The following is a 15752-nucleotide window of genomic DNA, read 5'->3' as shown; positions in this document are numbered from 1 at the left end:
TGAGTAGTTCTCACCATGGGGAAGTACTTATTTAAAAACTTTTGTTGCAATTCAGCCCATGTAGTGATAGTGTCAGCTGGCAATGAATTAAACCAATTATTCGCCTTGTCCTTCAATGAAAATGATAAAAAGTGTAGCTTGAGCACATCATCGTCAAAACTCTGGATTTTTATTGTTCTGTACACCTCTGCAAAGTCATCCAAGTGCCGGTATGGATCCTCTTTTGATAAGCCGTAAAAAGAAGGCAGTAACTGAAGAGTACTGGCCTTAATTTCATAGTGAGGGGCCCTCACTTGAGGATATCGAATTGCAGATGAAGAGTTGTATGCACCTGGTTCGTAGTGATCCTTTAAACAGCGAACTGCTTCTACAACTGGTGGGTCATCCGCCATCTTTTCTTTCTTCAAGTTTCTGAGAGTTCTTTCAATTTCTGGGTCTAACAGAAGCTGAGGGAGTGACAAAGAACATTTTCCAAGCATATAATGTCACCTGCAATGATTGAAAGAAAACAGTTTCAAAATAAAATAAATAAAATAAATAAATAAATAAATAAAATAAAATAAAATCCTAAACTAAGATCCTAATTGAAATTAATTGTAGAATTTAATATTATCTGTAAAGAACTAAAACAGGTCCCCGGCAACGGCGGCAAAAACTTGTTGTGAGATTTTTATGTACCACTCGCACGTGCACAAATCTTTGCAGATAAGGTTTACTTGTAAGGGTGTCGTACCCAATGGACTTGTGCAAAATAAGTTTGTCAACAGATTTCTTAAATTCTAAATTAACTTGAAAGTAGGATAATCGAATCGTGATGATTAAATCTAAATTAACTAAATAGAAAATAAAATAAACTAAAGAACAATGATTAAATATGATGTAGAAAATAGAGAGAGAGGACTAGGAGTATGATTTCACCACTAACGTCGCACCACCAGTCAATTGCATCAATTTATTAGAGATATATCATATAACATGCACAGGGAATTAATTATGGCTACAAGCAAATATTAATTCACCAGAAAATAATATAATTTAAAGCTAAGCATGGACTATCTTCGATTGGTATAAACCATCTACGTAACTATTTTACTCTAGGGTGTAGCATGGTCTATCTTTTCTAGGCATAATCCATCAAATCTCTAACATTATATTCAGAGAGAATACCATTGTGTAATCATCTCATTCACAACTACAAGAAGCGAATGAGTTGTGTTCAATCACAAGATCAAAATATCTAAGACAAGATAGAAAAATATTTGTAATTGAATTAAAACTTTAAAACCGATTCTTATTGAAAATTCAATTAAAAACCCTATAGATTACACAATCATGCATGATAAAAATTATTCTCCAATTTTTAATACAATCAAACCAGTGTGCTAAGCTAGGGCTATATCACAACCCTAGCAAAGCGTTTAGCCAAGCATGACTGGAGTGGAATTAATCATGGTTGAGGAAGACATCTTCACCGTCATGGATCGATCTCTTCTTTTTTCTGACTGTTCCTCTCTAATCTCCGCCTCAAGCTCCTTTGTATGATCATTCAATGTTGTAGAGGACCCTCCTTTAAATAATAATAGATCAGCCCCAAAGTTCCCTTTTTCATATAGGAGACATACATAGAAATTTTGTCAAGTAAGGACTCTCAAAATTCGTGCAAACTTCCAGCCCAATTTTGACAAGGTAAACAACTATTTTAGGGAATCCTCGTGAAACACAAAATTGTAGCTCTTTGAATTTCCTATCCATCAACTTAGAAATTTAGCTATTTTAATGCTCGAGGAGAGAGATACAGCCAGATTACCAAAATGGGTTTAAGTTACCAACTTTGGCGAAAAATCCTTTTTGGAAAAGGATTTTTCATTTTCTTCTTCTGTCCATTCTCATCAACTTTTAGCTTCTTTTGGACCATTTTCTAAGTATAATTAGACTTGGATCTTCAACATTGTGCAGTCCCATGAAAAGTTATCTTTTAAAGCTCAGAATTACTGGTCGTGACTGATTTTACAATTAAAGCCCTGAAATAAATAAAAATAATAAAACAATGTAAAATCACAAATAAACTATTATTAAGAGAATAAAACATGCAAATAGAGGGGCTAAATTGTATAACATTCAGCGCCTAACACATGCGTAGAAGCATTATACTCTATAGAGCGAAGTACTGAACCTCTAGCATTAATTCACAGTGATATCTGTGATTTTAAATCTGTGCCAACCAGAGGTGGGAAAAGTATTTTATTACTTTTATTGATGATTGCACGAGATACTGTTATGTATACTTGTTAAAAAACAAAGATGAAGCATTGGAAATGTTTAAACATTATAAGAATGAGGTTGAAAATCAACTTGGCAAAAAGATAAAGGTGTTTAGAAGTGATGAAGGTGGTGAATACGAAGCACCATTTGCTGACATTTGCTCAGAACATGGTATTATTCACCAAACTGTCGCTCCTTATTCACCTCAACAAAATGGTGTTGCTAAACGCAAAAACCATACCTTAAAAGAAATGATGAATGCTATGTTGATAAGTTCTGGTTTAACCCAGAATTTGTGGGGGGGAATCTTTGCTTTCTGCTAATTATGTTCTCAATAAAATACCTCAAAAGAAAACAAATGTGACACCTTATGAAATATGGAAAGGTTAAAAACCTTCCTATAAATTCTTAAAAGTGTGGGGGTGTCTAGCTAAGGTTGTAGTTCCTACGCCTAAGAAAGTTAAAATAGGACCAAAAACCTTTGATGGTATTTTCATAGGCTCTGCACAGAATAGTAGTACATATCGTTTCCTTGTGCATAAATCAAATATTCCTGACATCCATGTCAATATAATTATTGAGTCAAGGAATGCTTGTTTCTTTGAGGATATATTTACTCGTAAAAATCATCTTAAAAGAAATCATGACATTGTTAATAGCAATATACAAGAGAATATTGACCAAGAGTCTATAGATGATGAAAATAAGGAAGAACCTAGACGTAGTAAAAGAGCTAGAATGTCTAAGTCATTTGGTCCTGATTTTCTGACATATATATTGGAGAATGAACCATAAAGCTATTAGGAAGCTATGTCTTCTCCTAAAGTTCCTTTATGGAAAGAAGTCATAAATAGTGAAATTGAATCCATCATGTAAAATCATACTTGGGAACTAATGGATCTTCCTCCTGGTACGAAACCTTTAGGGTATAAGTGGATTTTCAAGAAGAAGATGAAGTCTAATGGTTCAATTGATAAATATAAAGCCCGGCTTGTTGCTAAGGGATACAGGCGAGAGGAAGGCTTGGATTATATTGATACATATTCACCAGTCACAAGAATAACATCCATTAGATTGTTACTAGCTATTGCAGCATTACAAAATTTAGAAATACATCAAATGGATGTTAGGACTACCTTCTTGAATGGTGAATTAGAGGAGGAAATCTATATGGAACAACCTGAAGGTTTTATAGTTCCAGGAAAATAAAAGAAGGTGTGCAAGCTTGTAAAATCCTTATATGGATTGAAACAAGCACTTAAACAATGGCATGAAAAATTTAACAAAGTGATGTTGTCAAATGGTTTTAAAATTAATGAGTGTGATAAATGTGTTTATGTGAAAAATGCTCAAAATTGATATGTCATTGTGTGCTTATATGTGGATGATATGTTAATAATGGGTAGTAATGATGTTATAATCAAAACTACTAAAAAAATGTTGACCAAAAATTTTGATATAAAAGATTTAGGTATAGCTGATGTCATACTAGGAATCAAGATTTCTAGAACATCAGATGGTTTAGTATTATCTCAATCTCACTATATTGAGAAAATATTAGAAAAGTTTAATGAAGAAAATAGTAGTCTTGTAAAGACTCTTGTTGATGTAAATTTTCATTTATCGAAAAATACTGGTCCTAGCATATCATAACTTGAGTATTCTCGCATTTTAGGAAGCTTAATGTATTTGATGAATTGCACACGATCAGACATAGCATACTAAGTTAATAAATTGAATAGATATACAAGTAATCCAGGAAAGAACCATTGGACTGCAATAATCAGGGTACCAAGGTATTTAAGATATACCATAAGTTATGGAGTACATTATTCTAGATATCCAGCAGTATTTGAAGGATATAGTGATGCTAATTGGATATCAGATACTATGACAACCCAAATTTTTCAACCTGGTGCGTCAGTAATGACTCGAAAGTTAACCCGGTAACAGGTCCAAAATGCGGAAGCAAAAGATGAAACCATAGTCATTTAAGATAAAAATCATCTCTAAGACACCAATGTAACATTCCATGATATCACGGAACTTAAGGAGAGCGAAAGAGGAAACTAGAGTTAAAACGGGCTAAATCTGTCAATTAAGGGCAAAATGGTCAATTCATAATTAAAAGGAGAAAATTGACTCTAAACAAGTCAAATAAGGTGAATATAATCTAATCTAATCATTTCACAATATTCCAAGGAGTTCCAAGAACATTGGACAAGAATCCCACAAAAACGTCATTTCCCGGTTTAAGCAAAAACTGACCATACCTTACTAAAACATGAATAACTCCCACGATGATTGGAATCTGAAAATGGCATAGGTACCATTGGAAATCTAACTCAAAATCCTTGAGTTTAGGCTTAAGAATCACCCTATTTGAATTAAAAATGAATGAGTTATGACCTTTTGAAGTTGGAACTTCAATGCTGAAACATAACCTGGAAGGCTAATGAGTGAAGGCTATTTCGGTCAACCGAAATAGAGTTTCGGACAACCAAATTGGGCATAATTTTGCTAAAAACATTATTTTTGAGAGGAGGTTGGTTTGGTAGACCGAAATGGGCCATCGGTCGATCGAAATAGGCCATCGGTCGGCCGAAATGGTCCTGAACAGTGAAAAAGCCTACTGGAATTGATGATTTACTGTGCATTGAAGCTTCCAAAAGCCATCAGTCGACCGAAATGGAGTTTCGGATGACCAAAACACCTCGAAAAGCTGCTATAAGACCTGCTATATGCCCAATGTGTTAAGGTTTAACCCATGCTTCAAATCTCCTCATGAATTGGTTCAAAAATGAAAGTTTAAAACTGATTTTTAATGAGATTTGAGTATATGAGCATGTCAACAACCTTTAAATGAATAAATGAATGTATTACAACAACTCATAGTCTTATACATGTCAATTATAAAGATTTCACATGTCAAATCCCCAAAGTTGGTTATAATGCATTTTTGTAGCAAAACTTAGTACCAAATGAACACAAGTGCTAAAGTACACATGTTTGGCCCTTGGCCTCATTACATACGTGTTTATAATGTCAAAAGTAGGTACTTGTGTATCATTACATATCAAGGTAGCTACATTAGCTTTTAAAATACCATACACCCATGGTATACAAAATATAATGCCAAAAGTAAAGCATGCTAAACACTTGCATGTTAATATACAAAAATGTGTCAAATTACTCATAAGCTTCTAAGGATGATGAGCATCCAAGAACATAGTCTCCTTACCTGTTAAACAACCCAAACCACTAGGGTGAGTAATCAAGTTACTCGTAGGAAGAAGCATATGCGTATACCCTAAAGTTTCAATATCATTGCAAGATTAATATAGACAAATACAAGGGAGCATTCCACTTAACGTCTATGTTCAAGGTGTTCTAAGGGATCATCTTAAGCTAACTTAAATATTTCTTCGCAACACAATATCAATATAGATGTACTTAACAACATCAAATCGCATGAAACAAAAATTACAAGTTACAATTTAAACATTGATTGTCAACTTGGAATTGAATGCGAAATCAAGAGTGGAATCCTTGGACATCTAAGTTTAGAATTATGCTGAGACCTTAATGGTTATTCTGGGCATTAACCCGTTGGGAAGACCACCCTAGTGCGCACTATCTCAATTGGGGAGAACTCGTACCTCCTGCACTAGAGCCAAACTCTAGCCATGTTACTTGTAACAATATCCCAAGAGAATCCAAAATATATCAAGTTCAAAACTCATACATAAATATTGAGGTATATATACCACCTTCTATGCACAAGCATTTTGAAACCACACAAACCATATCTTAGGGTTCCAAGTCTAGAATGACATAATAAATGACAAGTCTTTAACATAATATAATGTACAATACAATACCACCAACTTATCAATTTAAATCATTCCTCAATGATAAACTTAATATACTAGATTACAACATTATAGTATTAAGCTTCTAAAATAAATTACAATTACTAATAGTAATCAACTAGATTGTAGGATTAACATCACAATAGTATAACAATTCAAATCAACGTGAGTTCTATACAACATTAATAATCCTACTCAAGATACATACACAATATACATGCTTTAATCAATAAACCCTAAGTCAATCATAAGGATTTCCTATAGTATGCAATACTACAATTCTAAAAGCATGTACACAATATAAATTAAACCCCCAAAGGATTATAAGACACTTAGAATATAAACATACTACCAACTCAACCTTAATAGAGAATTGAATCTTTATAATCGAAGCAACCAAGCTTTAAAATGGAAAGCAATTATATGGTTTATGAAGAGAAGAGTGAGAGGAAACTCTTATCTCCCAAGGTTTATAGTCTAGGGTGAGTGGAAGGAGGCCAAAATGAAGAAGAAAGCTATTAACCAAGATTTTCTCCAATGGTGGTTAGGTAGGGGTTATGTAAAACGAATGAAATGAAAAAGATAAAGTGTAAAATGGTGAGTGGAAGGTCTAGAAATCTTCCACTCACTATATGTTCTTACACTACCTCTCACACACACATAATGCAAGACTAAATGGTGAGCTTACACTTGTCACAAATCCAAGGCTCCTTCTGAGGCTTAATCCTAAGCCTACACTTGTCAACCATCTAAGCCAACAAGTGCACCAATTCTAGACCAACAAGTGGGTGAATCTCCACCCTTCAAATGTCAATAGATTATGCTCCCAAGTCTCCCCACCGAAATGCCAACAAGTGGCTCCATGAGAATGTGACACTTGTTTTTCCAAAAATTGCAAAAAAGTCCTTTTCCAAAATATCTTACAAATTAGATTGCTTAATGGTCCCTAAGACGAAAAATAATTATTTTACATAATTACACTAAAATCCCAAAAATCAAGAATAATTACATTAAAGTATACATTTATGCCCTTTACGAAAAAGTAACTACAATGTATTTTCTACAAAAGTGAAAATACAAATATCATGGAAATCAAATATTATGGATGCATGCAAAACCAGAATAAAATCCGAGCACAAAAAGTGAGGTTATGTAAGGAAAAATGATAAACGGGAAAAAGACGAAATAAGGAAAAAACAAAATAGGAAAAAGACGAAAAAAGAAAATCCTCGAAAAAGGAAAGGGAGGAAAATGACCGAGTCATTACAGATATGAAGGATTCTAAATCCACAAGTGGCTATGTCCATACTATTGGAGGAGGTGCCATATCTTAGAAATCTTCAAAACAAACTTGTATTGCCAGATCCACTATAGAATCTGAATTTATTGCTTTGGATAAAGCTGGTGAAAAAGCTGAGTGGCTTTGTAATTTCTTAGAAGATATTCCAAATTGGCCTAAACCTGTGCCCGCTATATGTATACATTGCGATAGTCAATCAGCAATTGGAAGGGCACAAAGTAATATGTATAATGGTAAGTCTTGACATATACGTCGACGACATAATACCGTTAGACAATTGTTCTCAAGTGGGATAATCTCAATAGATTATATAAGGTCAAAAGATAATTTAGCGGATCCGTTTACAAAAGGTTTGACAAGAGAGCAAGTGTATAATTCATCAACGGGAATGGGATTAAAACCGAAAGCTAACGAGTCATCTTAATGGAACCCAACCTAGTTGACTGGAGATCCCAAGATCTAGGTTCAAAGGGACAACAAAAATTTTGAATGGCTCACCAGAAATACTGGGAAGATTTAATCTTCTACCTATTTCTATGATGAGACAGTGCTACCTACAGCGATGAGTAGGATAAGCTATGCTTCTAATGACTCTTATACCTTAAAAATTCAAGTGGGGTATAGTAGGATACTCTTAATAAGAAGTCACCTATATGAGTGTGAAGTGGGGCCACTTCTATTAGAACTTCTAAGGCTAAGTTTTCTAGAGCTCTCATGAAATACTAGGAGTTGTTCAGGGCCATATGAACACAACCGTGAGAATTGACTTTCTGTAGGAAGGACCTGTGTGTTTGCTATTGTCTTGGTTTACATCAATGGCTGAACAGTTTAAGACATTATGTTCACTGGTTAGCCAGTAAATCTGATAGTAATACACTAGGGAAGGTTCAAGGCCAAAAGCTACCTATCCCGATGCAGTAACTTTTTAATAGTACTCTCTCTAGTGTCTGTATCTTCTTCATTTGCATTTTACGCAAATTTCCATTCATGTGGGGGATTGTTGGAACGGGGACATTAAAAACATAAACTTTGGATGAGATTTGGAATAGATTCTGCTAAGAATTTTTTGTGGATCTCTTGACAAGCGCGTTTCTCTCCGCAAGGAGATGAACGTGGTATATTTACTTTCTCAAATCCGTTTTCGGGTGAATGAGAAATTAGCTTAAGTGTGGTGTTTTGATAAGACTAAATGGTTATACAAAATGTAGGAAGTGTTTGTCCTACATGGAAAAAATGTTGAAACCAATTGAAATTTAAATAAGCCAAATTTGGGAATTGGGCTTGGGCTTGGGCCTAATTGTAAAGTCCGATTATTCTTTTTACTAAATGGAATTTTGGATTGTGCTTTTATTTTTGGGCTGGGCTTATTTAAATGGGTGGTTAGTTTTTGAATTTAAATTAAAAGTCTTTTTTTTTTTTTTTTTTTTTTTTTTTTTTTCTAAAGGGTTGCATCTGTTTTCCAAAGAGTTGCATCTGTTTCTAAAGGGTTGCAACTTGTGCTGAACCAAAATGACCCATGGTTGCACCCATACCCGAAAAGGCACTTTACTTCCTATAAATACCCCCCTTTGGGGTCATTTGCAATCACACCAATTCAGAAAATCATTCTTCTCTTTCTAAATTATCTTCTTCCTTCTTTCTTCTTCTATAATTATCTGTGGGTTCAAGCCCTAGTTTGTGGGTTCGAGCCTTAGTCAATGAGCTAGAGTCCGACTTCGAGTTAAAGAGTACTACACTGAGCCGGTTCGCCTATTCCTTTGGTTTACAGTGCTACTACTGAAGGAAGACAAATCGTTGTATCCTGGGAGATAGACGCCATTGAGTCCGTTAGCACCATAGCAGGGCGAATCTATTCTAACCTCGACTTTTAATCAGGTTCCTTTATTTTATAGTTCTTATTTTATTATATTAAACTATATATTATAATTAATTATATATATAGATTATTATTTCATAATAATAATTATATATATATATATATATATATATATATATATATATATATATATATATATATACACATTATATTTTTACATAATATTTAAATAAATAGTACTATAGTATATGGTATACTTAGACCATATTTTAGACAACATATACAGATGAGGATGGTGATGAGGATAAGGATGATGATGAGGAGAGTGGTGGAGATGATTGATGTCTTTCTGACCTTATTTTTGGGGAGATAATGATATTGATATCTTTTATCTATTAATCATGCATTATGATATCATATTTTTGTTTAACATGGTCATTATTTTTTGAAATTATATTTTGACTAAATGACATGTTTAATTGTTCTACTGTTTCTCATATTTCTCTCTACTCTTTATACTCTTTGTCAATTTTATTTCAAAAAGGGGGAGACCAATGTTATATTTAGGGAGAGAAAATTGGATATTTACTTAAGGGGGAGTTTTATAATTTTTTTTTATATTATTAAACTTCACTATAGTTTTTGCTTGATAATGTGCAAAAAATCAGGTCAAATTGTTTATCCAAGAAGATAAGAGAACATAGAATAAATTCCAGAAATTCCGTGTTGTCCTTTGAACAAAATTGTAATTTACTTTTCTGCTTGAGTAGATTACTTAATTGTTTTTAGGGTTTCGTCATGAAATTGCCAAAGGGGAAGATTGCGAGATATAAATTTTGTAATTGGCAAATTTCGGTGTCAAAACAAGTCCGATCGAGTTGTAATTTCAAGTTACCATATTAGGATTGAGATCGACTGCGGAATTGGAAGGTTGTTCAGTGATACTAAACTGAAATCATTGAAAAAGGAAAGAACAACATTTTAGGAAGAAATCTAAAAAGGTTAAGACACGTTCCATACTTGGTATATTTTTAGATCTTACCAAAACCGTGTTTTCAAACCTTCAGAGCCTTAGGATTCAAGTTTGGCAAATATGAATTGGTTCAAGCTTTTTGGAACTGGTTCAAGCTCATCAAAATTGCTTTGAAATTTTCACTGCCATTCTTAAACTGGTTCAGCCTTTCTTCAACCAGTTTAAGGGTCTTCTATAGGATTTGGTAACTTTGTAATCCTATTCTGATTTCTTTCCTAGTTGGTTTAGAATTATACCAAAAGTCCTATGCAGGGAATTTCATTTATTTTCTGAAAGATTAGGTCTTTGAAAATTCTATATAAACCTTGATAGTCATCTAAGTTTAGTACGACATTTACATTACAACTTCATTATTTATAAAAGCCTTAGGAAAATTATTTTTGTAGAAAATCAAAGTTGATTTCTTTATCAGTCTTTCTAAAACATACACATAAACACAAGAGTGAGTTTAGAGTGTTGTTTAAATCCTGATCGTGATCAAAGTATTGCATCTACAACGATCAGATAAAATCAGATCTACTTCTACATCGAATTCAGATATTGAAGAACAGAAGTAAAAGTGATTACACTTTGAAAGGGTCAAAGCATTCGAGGAGTGTTGTTTGATCTACCTATAACCCTTCTATAGAGATCAATCATAATTCTGAGGTCAAGTGCTGTTGGACGAGACGTCATAAAGCCAAATGATTGTCAGCTATTGGTATTTGGTAAAACGATAGGGTGTGAACCTGAGTCAAAGTTCAGTGTACTTTGTTTCAAACATAGTGGATCAATTTACTTTGGATTGCACAGTCCACGAGGTTTTTCCCACTCAAACAATTGGTCTATTTTATCAATTGGGGTTTCTTCGCTAAAAATTACTTTGCTTTATTTTATCTTGCATGTCATTAATTATTTAATTGCTAAAATAAGTAAAGATTAGAAAGACACAAGATCTGTTTCTAAAAATACAAAACTTTCTATATATTCCTCTACGTACAACTTACAACAGTGACTTGGACTCTAGTCAACATGTGAAACAGAGTTTGTGATGATGACGTGGCAGTTGTATATGGTGGCAATAACATATAGATGTGAACTAATTTGAAATAAAAAAAGCTAAGGTGACAATGATTATTGTTAGGATGGTTTTAAGTGGATAAATATGAGTTTATTTGATAACGACCATTTATGGAGTTTTGATAAAGACCATACTCTGTTACAAAGTGGACAAGTTTTATATAGGGGTGCACACGGTTCGGTTTGGTCTGATTTTAAGAATTTTTGGAACCAAACTGCTCCCTACGATTCTAGAAACTCTAAAACCGAACCAGATCATTTGAGCCATGGAACCAAACCAAGCACAAACCGTGAAAAAACAGTTCGGTTCGATTCGGTTCCACTGTTCTAGTTGAATTTTATTTTCCTTTTTTTTTCCTCTTAAATTGTATATACAACAAAAATATCAATAAAAGTATTCACATTCCCCAATCCAAGACTAAAATAGAGAGAGAAAAAAAGAGAGAGGGGAAAGTGGGTGAAATAGACCTAAAAGCTAAGCTCGAGAAATTAAAATAAGGTTGAATCTTATTGAAACTGAATAGGATGACAAATCCGTGGTTGAAAATTAAGAAACTTGATTCTTTGTGGTTATTGGTTGTGCTTGAGAAGCAAATACGCCATTAGACTTAGAGATCTGTGAACTGAAAGTGAGAGAGAAAGGGAAAGAGTTTGAGAAAAAGGATGTCACTGATGCCAGTTATAAAAGATTGACGACAATGACTGAATTTCGAAGGTTGGTTGAGAGAGATTGATCAACAATTAGATCCAGCGGCGATAAGAACTAAGAAGTGAATGAGGCGGCGTGAGCAAAGAAAAACAATGAGATAGTGGAGGAATGTTGGCACGCACCCAAAAATAAAAACATTTGGAGAAGTAAAAGCAAATAAAAAATCAGATAATGATGAATGGTTGTGCCGAAATCCCTTCCAGAGTTAAGAGTAGTATATATGCATATACATATATATAATATAACATATATTTGTATATATAATATAACGGTTCGGTTTAGGCCGGTCCAGTTCTATATGACCTTAATTCAGGACCAAATCCAAAATTCTTAATTCCATTATTTCAAAATCGTGACTTGAACGAATCAATATGAAATCAGCCCAAATCGTCCGATTCGATCCGATTTAATTTTTTAGGTTGGCGATTTTATCCAAATTGGCAATTTTTTTTTTGGACACCCTTAATTTTATAGGAAGGAGGGAGTATACTCAAGAAATGACAAAGTCAAATCCACACTCAATAGTCGATGCCCATTTGATCTCAGTCGTCCACTATCCTATATTCTCGACGAGTCTTCCATAAACATGTGGCAAACATCGTTCCTCATACACTCAAATCACACATACAATCAATTATTTAATCTCCATAGGTCCCACTATCATTATCATCTATTTGTTTTATATCATCTTGAGGCCTATCTCCAATATCAACCCTTCCTTTTTCCCTCAAAACTGCACTTTCCTCTATGCCCTTCCTCCTCACTTTCCTCATTCGCTTTCTCAGGTCCTTCGGACTAACCTGTGTGACCATGGACTCAACCCCAAATGAACCGACATGGCCACAACTTCTTGGAAGCAACAACTGGGAAGGCCTTCTTGAACCGTTAGACCTCAGCCTCCGGCAACTCATTCTCCGGTGCGGCGACTTCTGTCAAGCCACCTACGACGCCTTCAACAACGACCAAAACTCCAGATACTGCGGCAGCAGCCGTTATGGCAAGAACAACTTCTTCCACAAAGTCATGCTCGAGTCAGCATCACAGTACCAAGTCTCCGCCTTCCTCTATGCCACCGCCCGAGTCAGCGACCACGAAGCCCTCCTCCTCCACTCCCTGTCACGCGAGTCATGGGACCGCGAGTCTAATTGGATCGGATACATTGCCGTCACCACTGATGAACTGAGTCAAGCCTTGGGCCGACGTGAAATCTACATCGCATGGCGTGGGACGACACGGGACTACGAATGGATCAATGTGTTAGGGGCCAAGCTTGACTCTGCGGACTCATTGTTAAGCCCCAAAACTCTGAAAAAAGCCGGAGATAAGGCCAGTAGTAGTGACAGTGATGAAGATGATGAGAATGTGCCCAAAGTCATGCAGGGTTGGCTTACTATATACACATCAGAGGATCCAAAATCAGCATTTACTAAACTAAGTGCAAGAACACAACTTTTGAACAACGTCAATGCTTTGTTGAACAAATACAAGGGTGAGAACCTGAGTATAACGTTCACTGGGCACAGTCTCGGTGCAAGTCTGTCCGTGTTATCGGCTTTCGACATCGCTGAGAACGGTGTTAAGGATATTCCGGTATCGGCTTTTGTGTTCGGCTGTCCACAAGTGGGTAACAAGGCTTTCAATGAGAGGCTCAAGCAGTTTCCAAACGTCAAAGTGTTGCACATAAGGAACAAAATCGATCTCATACCGCTCTATCCGAGTGGGTTATTGGGCTATGTGAATTCGGGGATTGAGCTTATGATTGATAACCGGAAATCGCCTAGCTTGAAGGAGTCGAAAAACCCTAGCGACTGGCACAACTTGCAGGCTATGTTACATGTTGTGGCGGGTTGGAATGGAGATGATGGAGAGTTTGAGCTGAAGGTGGAGAGGAGTTTGGCTTTGGTGAACAAGTCCAGTGAGATTCTGAAAGAAGAGTATTTGATTCCTGGGTCATGGTGGGTTGAGAAAAACAAAGGGATGGTGCGTGACGGAAATGGGGAGTGGGTTTTGTCGCCACCAGATGATGAGGACCTACCTGTCCCTGAATATTGACTATGTGGTATGGGGGCTGTGTGTGTCTGAGTGGTTGGTGGGTCTTTTTCTTATCGTCTTTGAATGGTATAAATTGATTTTCTATCTTTCAGCTCTGTAGACCTTGTCATTTCAAGATCAGTTCATTGAATGGATCACCTGGGTTTGTGATAGGGATTTTTTTTTTTTTTTTTTTTTTTCCTTCTTCAATGTGATTGGGATTCAATATTTGTGTTTCGTAACACTTGTACGTGTGTATGTTTTTTTTTTTTGGTAAGGTATAGGTTATATTGCTTTCATTCAACTAAAAGTTAAAATATATGTATAGTAGGTCATCAATTTGGATCACATTAAAGGAAGGTTATATTCTGAAAGTCAACTTGGATCACTTTTTTGTTTTGTTTAAACCAATCAAGATTGCTGCTTGCCATAGTGCCATCAGATGGTTCTATAACCAGTCTCATGCATTCCCCAGTCACCTTTACCATTTTTTTTAGCATTTCCTAATCAAATTTCAACATTTGCAATCTATTAGTGTTCTCTTTTGCTTTTAAATAGATGGAATTCATACATATATAATTATTATAAAAAAAAAGGATTAACATATAGTCGGCTTCACAATTTCTAAAAGTTACCATCATGTTAAGATAATATATATCTGTATGTGACAGTAATGAAGTTAAAGAAGACAAACTGACCACGTATGAAAGGGACTACTCGAAACCATTAATGACCACATATATTTAGTTTTTATTTTTATTTTTATTTATTTTGTTTGCAATCTACCACCATACCTTGTAATATATAAAAACAAACTGACCACGGATGAAAGGGACTACTCGAAACCATTAATGACCACATATTTAGTTTTTATTATTATTATTTTATTATTTTGTTTGCAATCTACAACCATACTTTGTAATATATAAAAAATTGTAAGAAGAAGTTTGGTTTATATGGTTAACATAGTCATGAAGATCATAAGTATAGGATCTGCGGATTCATGATGATGCTCGCGTGCAAAAGTTCACAAGACTAAGAAAAGTCAAAATTAATGCAACACACTAAAAGAATAATAAGAGCCCGATGATTCTTTAGTTGGGCTTATGGAGTTGGGCTTGAACCCCACTTCTTGTCTGGCCCACGTGACATGATACCTTTCTTAGAGTATGTTTAGTATAGTGAAAATTGAAAAAGAAAGAAATGATAATATTAATTAAGAAGGCAAAAGAAAAGAAAGAAAATGGGAGGATAGTGTTAGTTTGGTTAATTAATAAAAAAAATGAAATAAAATGATAGTAATTATGTTTGAAGAAAAAAATGAAATGAATTTAACGTAATGAATTTACAACTATACCATTTTTTATAGAATTTTTCTCTTATACATATAAAGGTAAATTTGATATTAACAAAATATCATTAAAAATATTAGCTTTCTTTCCCTTTTCCTTCATTTTTGGGAGATAACAAAAATTACTATTTATACTTTAGCCTTTACTTCCAAACCTCTCAATTCCCTTTCCATCTAACATTTTATACCAAACACAACTTTTTTATTTTTTTCCATTTCCTTCCTTTTCTTTTCCTCCTATTTCCATTTACCAAACTTAGCTTCAATGATGTGTCGAGCCTCCATTTGAGGAGAATTTTTTTCCCACTTTGCCCCCAAA

At 34.6% G+C, this 15752-nt stretch overlaps 1 protein-coding gene across 1 annotated transcript; it reads left to right on the top strand.

The window, feature by feature from the left end:
* The first annotated feature begins 12747 nt into the window (after nt 1–12747).
* On the top strand, nt 12748–14281 carry LOC132311260 (phospholipase A1-IIdelta-like). The gene has a single exon (XM_059809097.1). The coding sequence runs from the start codon at nt 12799–12801 to the stop codon at nt 14101–14103; it is 1305 nt and encodes a 434-aa protein (XP_059665080.1). The 5' UTR covers nt 12748–12798; the 3' UTR covers nt 14104–14281.
* The last annotated feature ends 1471 nt before the right edge of the window (nt 14282–15752 follow it).

This window comes from Cornus florida, unplaced genomic scaffold (assembly GCF_030987335.1).
Source record: "Cornus florida cultivar Cherokee Brave unplaced genomic scaffold, ASM3098733v1 CherokeeBrave_3.0.0_Hap2_Chr06, whole genome shotgun sequence".
NCBI classification, from domain to species: domain Eukaryota; kingdom Viridiplantae; phylum Streptophyta; class Magnoliopsida; order Cornales; family Cornaceae; genus Cornus; species Cornus florida.
Note: the sequence above shows the minus strand (reverse complement) of the source record. Positions and strands in the feature narration are given on the sequence as shown.

Excerpts from the sequence above, each read along its gene's own strand:
- LOC132311260 (XM_059809097.1), top strand. The coding sequence starts at position 12,799 with ATGCCCTTCCTCCTCACTTTCCTCATTCGCTTTCTCAGGTCCTTCGGA.